Consider the following 7099-nt stretch of genomic DNA (forward strand, 5'->3'; position numbering starts at 1 on the left):
CACTTAACTATGGTTTGGAGTATGTGAAAGGAAGAAATGCAATTCTAATTGGTTACTATGATAGTGACTGGAGTGGTTCAATTGATGATAGTATAAGTACCTCAAGGTATGCTTTCTCCTTTGGTAGTGGAGTTTTTTCTTGGGCCCCAGTTAAACAGAATTGTGTTGCACTTTCAACTGCAGAAGCATAGTATATTAGTGCATCAAAGGCAACTACACAAGCCATTTGGCTCAGGTTTGTTTTGGAAGATTTTGGTGAATTTCAAATTGAGGCTACTCCACTTCAGTGTGACAATACTGCTGCAATTGCCATCACAAATAACCCTGTGTTTGACAAGAAAACTAAGCATATCGATCGAAGATATCACTTCATCAAGGATGCTCTACAAGAAGGAATCATCGATCTGGTATACTGCCCTACAAATGAGCAACTGACAGATATCTTCACAAAGTCATTGGCTAAGGATCGATTCTACTATCTCAGGGATAAACTTGGAGTGAAATCAGCTCAAAACTCAAAACTTAAAGGGGAGTGTAGAATTGTAAGTAAAGAGCTGATTAGTAAATAAGAAGCCTTGAATGTTAATTGTGTATGCACTTAGTCTTTTAGAATGACAAGTGTGAGGTTCCAATATGCAAGGCTAAAATAGCCATGTGTAGTGATCCTAGAAATTAGCTAGATGTGTGGCTGAGATCAAATGTGATGTGTATGGATCCAACTAAGGCTAACAGTCATGAAATGCATGTGTGTTGTGCTCATTTTTCCATTAAGAGAAATATATTGCTCTCTGCAATTTTTGCAAGGGAGAAGAACATTCATTCCTTTTGCATCCTTCAATCCTCTCTCTATCTCCATATCGCATAACTCAGATAAATCAAGAACACTAACAACCTGGGCTTGCTCATTGGACAACTGCAGTTGCCTACCATTCACAAAGCGAATACACAAACCTAGCCCCTCATAGAGAACGCCTCATGATCCCTCCAAACATCTATGCTAGCCATGCTTTTTCCTTTCATGTAATCGATATTGGGGGAGGGGAGATCAAACTAATTAGACTTCGAGCGCATCAGCTAAATGCACTTGTCAAAGTAAAAACTTATTAGGTGCAAAAAGAAGTACAATAAAGAGGATATGAAACCAGACGGTGCGGAAAGAACTGAAGAAATAGCATAAGTCTCATAAGGACTTTTATTATATCATCTACAACCAAAAAACGAAAACACGAACACGAAAGAAAAATAATACATCATCTTTAAAATAATAAAAAAACCGTACTTGTTGTATCAATCCTAGCCTACATTATTTTCTTTGATTAAAGGGACTTGAATGCAGTCAACTTATTCCTTGCTCTTTTTATCAATGATAAGTTTGCTACTGTAAACCATACAAAGCACGTATTCCATCAATGTCATCCCTAGTCAAATCACGTTTTACAATCCCATAAGAAAATTCGGGATACATGATCGCATCGGGGAGGTCAAGATCGTGATCAAGTCCTAGAAGATGACCGATTTCGTGCACAGCGACGGATTCCAAGTCTAGCTCATCGGGTCCTGGATTGGCACTCCACTTCTCATCTGCATCAAAATGGAAATTACCACCTGTAGGCGGATTCGCGTGTGCTAAAACCCCTTTGAAGCCGTCAAATGGGGCCGTATCTCCATGGGCGCCCCGGTGAAAGCCAATGGTAATGTCAGCTGATGAAGTAGCAGGCACTTCCTCAAATGTGAAACTGGTCACTTGTGCCCATCTCTGAAATGCTTGTGCACATATAGACCTCACATTCTCTGTGCCGGGGACTTGGCTTGCACTCGAAGCAAAGCGATATCTCAAATGGGTTTTCGTAGGTGGCCATCTTAGCGGACCAGGGAAGAAGAACTCATAATGAGAAACTCCATGGATGGACTTGAGCTTGCGGTTGTGCTTTTTGGTTCCCTTTCGCGTGCCATTGACAACATCTGGCACACCACATCTTGGCACCATCATTCGTTTCACCGTGGTAGTGTCTAGACTTCCGGTTACATTTAAGTGGAAGCTTTTTTGGTATGACTTGATGGCGGACTCTAGAAGGTCATCAAACTCATCGTCGTTGGCGTGTTTTGAGTGATCATAATTCAAGTAGCCGAATTTGGTGAAGTATTTTTTGAGCTCTTGCAACCCACTGACGTTTTGACCCTTGTGGCATCCCTCCAAGTGTTGGATGAACTTGAAGGAATCATGCTGATGACCATGGGGATCAGTAGGTTTTGCAAGAGTTCTCTGAGACAGCAACACAAAGATCAAGAAGCAAAAGACTACGCAAACCGAGGCGGTTTTCGAGGCCATTGCTGGCATTTTGTTAGCTAGATAAAGAGATGAATGAAGGGTTTGTTGTGTTATTATGAGCTCCCTTTGCCTCTATTTGTAGATGAGCATTGCAGCATATAAAAAAACTTTGTGCCTATTACACGTTATGGGACTTGGAAATTTTGTTAAACGGAGTCAATATTTAGACTTTTATTGGTGTGATACGGTCTTTTTGCTCGTCATTGTCTTTAGGCCAAGACTGCTAGAATTAATTAATTTGGTCCGTTGATGGACTGAGTCATTCAGTTCTACTTTCAATATAGCTTACATATATATGTGTGTGTGTGTGTTGTTTATTAAAGGGATACTTTGGATTTGGTCCCTAATCCTTAACATTCTTTTATTAAAACCTTAATAATATTCAAAGTTTGATTGAAGTCCATTGACTTTGTACACCTCATTATATTACTATTACTATTTTTATTTTTATAACTTTGACATTAATTGTTTGATATTTTATGAGATTTATAATCTTATAAATTTAAAATTCCTCATTATAATACTATTATAAACGATTATAATAAAAAAATTCAAAACATTTTGATTTAATAAATGGATAAAAACTATGTAAAAATAAGAAATAATAAATGGCAAAAGAATGTATCCATAGTGTTAAAAAAATTGGTACATTTTACAAAAAATAGGTACATTTCACATATAACAAAGTGGTACATTAATAAAGAAGAATGGGTACATTATAAAACTAAAAAGAAAATGCTACAAATGAATTTTTAGGGTACAGATAAAAGATTAAAACATTATGAGTACAAATGAATTTTAAAAAAATATAGGTGCTAAAAGAAATTAATACATGGGTACAAAATAAAACTAAAAAGAAAATACTACAAATTTTTTAAAAAATGTTGCAAATTAAAAGTGGGTACGAACTAAAAATATACATATATGATATATGATACAAAGTTTAGGCATAAAACATAAATATACCATATGTAATTTTTCTATCGTTGATTAAATATACAATGTCACATGACGGTATACACATGGGTACAAATACAAATAAAATTTTAAAAAATTGGGCACAAAAAGAAACTAATATATGGGTACAAATTAAAAATGAAAAGAAAATTGGTACAAATTAAAAAATATTTGCAAATTAAAAATAAGTACAAATTAAAAATAAAAATATATGATAAAAAATTTAGCCATAAATATAAATATACTAATTGTAACATTTTTAACACTAAATGAATATATTTAAAATAAAAATATTTTATTATTCAAATAATTAATGATGTTATTAATACCCAAGGATCTTAATCAAAAATTGAAAATGAATAGGATTTTAATCAATGGAGTAACAAAAAAAAGGATGTGAACCTAATTTTCTTTTTATTAAATATAATCCTAGACACCAAATTAACGAGGTTTTAAACTCTCTACTCTATGCATGCATGCATGCACAATCTGCAGTACGTCAACCTTAAGACAATGTTTGTTGTGCTGAATATTCTAAGAAAGATAATTTGGTAAGTCATGACTTTTGTAGAAATTTTAGACATCGTTTTGTCAAATGAGTTCAATGTACGCGTGTTTTATGTATTCTTGCCAAAGTCGAAGTCCTTTCCTTAATCCTTTTTTTTTCTGTCTGAACATAGTTATCAAAGTAGAGAAATTTGAGCCAATGGGGCTTTAGACTTTTGAGAAGTTTGAATACGTTTATATTCGGTCCACGCGAATATGATCATGTAGTTTTACTAATTCATGTATTATAATTATATGGACTCAATTATTCTTCCCCCATGTATCTATGTCAGAAAATTTGATCCAACATGCTGACTTGGGCCGAATGGATCCCTTCTTTCTTATTTGAATGTCAGGAGGGCGCCGCATGAAAACTTGATGCATGTCCAATTTTTTTAAGCCAATACAAACAATAATTAAATGTATAGTGAGTATAGTCATAATTATGATGGTGAGCAAAAATGCTCTCTTTCTTTTTTTGTTTGTTGTGTAAACACAGTTATATATCTAGAGAAGTTCAAGCAATCAATATTTAGCTCAATTGACTAAAAAAATGTTCTTTCTCTTCATCGACAAGGTGAGGAAGAAACCAATCTCAATACTAATAGCAAAAAAAAGCTTATTTACAGTAATATGCCCTTGAAAGTGTTCGCAAATCCCTCTTTGCCCCTCCGAAATTCACTTGGGTTGTCACAACTGTTAACGTGAGTCTTAATTAAGGATGTTAAGTTTATGTAAATATTTTAGGAGTCCTTTAGTAGGAAGGATATATTTTGTGTCCTTTTATGTTTCCTTGTGAAACAAGGATTGTGTATATATATTCTTAATCTTGTGAATAATATGAAGTAAGTAATTCAGCCATATAGTTCTATTTGACATCCGAGCCTGGTTTGCCGTAACCCTAACTGTAAACTTTTTCATCATGCCGCTGCTGTGTCTGCAAGAACTGTGCTCGTTGTTCTTGTTGTGTTGTCGTGCGTGTGTTGCTGTGAGTTTGCTACAATACAACAATGGTGAACGATAAGGAATGAGGCTCAGAACAAAAACTTGGGGTGGAATTGCTGGTTCAACCAGTCAGTCTGTCCTTAACTTTGTGGTAATTCAAAATGATGCTTTTGTTGTGTCGAGTGCTGTCAAAATCAATGGATCGAACTATCCCTTTTAGTCCAAAATGTTGGAGATGCATATCGCTGGACACGGTAAGAAAGGGTTCGTGACAGGAAGTATCAAAGAGCAAAATGAAGGCAATACTGAGTATGAGATTTGGGAGACGGGGAATGCAATTATGAAAAGGTGGTTGATTAAATCTATGGATCCTATTATCATAGGATTTTTCGTTCACCTTCGCGCAACCAAAGAAGTATGGGAAGAGGTTGCTCGAACATAATACGATGGCCTTGACATCTCCCAAATTTATGAACTGAAGGTTAAGTCATTTCGACTTCGTAAGGAAGAACATCATGTTGGTGTTTGCTACACTGATCTCAAGTTCGTGTGGCAAGAGTTAGATCAACGCATGCCAATTAAGGTGAAGTGTGCTCATGATTTGAAGACACTTCAAGAAAAGATCCAACTGGATCGAGTTCATGCTTTTTTAGCAAGTCTAGATGATATCTTTGATAAGGTTCATAGTGATGTTCTACGAACTTAACCTTTACGATCCGTTGAAGAAGTGTTCTCTATGGTTAGGCATGAGGCACAACGCCATGCCACCATGATGGGTGGGAGTAACACAATCAGCCAAGGATGGGTACCTGCGATGGCTATGGTTTCTCGACCATCTAAGGGTTTTCGTTCTAATGGGTCTTCAAATTCATCTATGAATTTCGTCCTTTTACTAGAGAAAACAAAGATGGTTTGAATGGTTAAACCAGCCACACTGAGGATACATGTTTTGCGAAGCATGGAGTACTCGAATGTTTTCGGAGTTGAAGAAACGCTTGCGAGCAAATAAGCGTGCAAATATTAGAACAAGCAGATGATGTGCATCCTTGGTTGCTGCCACACCGAGCAATACTAAGGAAGCCAAGCTACCCTTTAATGATCTGAGTCAGTCTCTGTTGACTCGTACTGGTGAATCATCAACTAATACAAGTATTGCAGGACGTGTTCACTTAGCCTCCGATACTGATCATCATACAGGTTGGATTCTCGACTCTGGTGCAATAGATCATATGACTTATGATAAGACTTTGTTTCAATATATGACATCTCATATAAAGTGCATAGCTACTACCAATGGTACTATTGCTGACACGCCCTGAGGGTGACGCAAGCCATTTAATGAATGCATATGTTGGGAACATGTAAATAATGCGTATAAATTTCATTCAAACTGCATAAAATAAAATACTAATATTCAACCCACATCGTTGGAAAAGAACTACTAGGGTACGGTATGATGTTTATGAATTGTAGCAAGATAATAGAATGTGACTATTCATTTCTGCATGAAGATAGTGATCATGCATGACATGTTCAGAGCATACATCTAATTCAAAATACAATGGAATGTGTTATTACAATGATGTCAAAGCAGAGATGATGGCACAATATCACTGGTAGGGGAAAGCCTCATAGCGCGGGTCGTAATTCCCATTCCTATGTTCAAGGGGGCGCAAAACAAACATGAGTGGACCAAGTTGATATATATATATATATATATATTATTGAAATAGTTATCAACATACTAACCCCCAAAAGTTTTATGAAAATTCAATAGCATAATATATAATAGGTTTTTCTGAAAACCCTAGCATGCCATAAAACCTTTCATAAATCATATGTCGTATATAGTGTGCTAACTATTGTTATCATAATCGACCCGTAGGCCCCTACATCTCCTGGCCCGTAGGCCAATATATAAATCTTTAATCGACATGTATGCCCTTACATCACCCGACCCATAGGCCAATATAAGTATAATCGCCCGTAGGCATAGCAGTGACCACTAGATACGCACAAAACCATTGAGTATACTATTTCCAAACATAAGTACATATATCTCAAAATCATCTTCATAGCATATAGTCATCCATCATATATACTATAAAGAAGTGTGAAGAAAACATGTTCATAAATAGTATATAGTCATCCATCATATATACTAGAAAGAACATTAGTTCGATAAAATATGGTATTCCAAAATATTCTCAGTATAGCATGATGATCAATAAGTGTAACTCCAATTTACTTATAAAACATTTCACAAAATGTAATCATTAAATCATGCTTTTCATGTATGCATTTCTACTATTAAAAAATGCA

General features: G+C 35.6%; 1 protein-coding gene across 1 annotated transcript; it reads right to left on the bottom strand.

Annotated features, from left to right (window-relative positions):
* Positions 1-1157: 1157 nt before the first annotated feature.
* Positions 1158-2352, bottom strand: LOC126629836 (metalloendoproteinase 2-MMP-like). The gene has a single exon (XM_050299977.1). The coding sequence runs from the start codon at positions 2336-2338 to the stop codon at positions 1376-1378; it is 963 nt and encodes a 320-aa protein (XP_050155934.1). The 5' UTR covers positions 2339-2352; the 3' UTR covers positions 1158-1375.
* Between the last annotated feature and the right edge of the window lie 4747 nt (positions 2353-7099).

This window comes from Malus sylvestris, chromosome 1 (genome assembly GCF_916048215.2).
Source record: "Malus sylvestris chromosome 1, drMalSylv7.2, whole genome shotgun sequence".
Classification (NCBI taxonomy): Eukaryota; Viridiplantae; Streptophyta; class Magnoliopsida; order Rosales; family Rosaceae; genus Malus; species Malus sylvestris.

Coding starts and splice junctions, on each gene's coding strand:
- LOC126629836 (XM_050299977.1), bottom strand. CDS start 2,338: ATGCCAGCAATGGCCTCGAAAACCGCCTCGGTTTGCGTAGTCTTTTGC.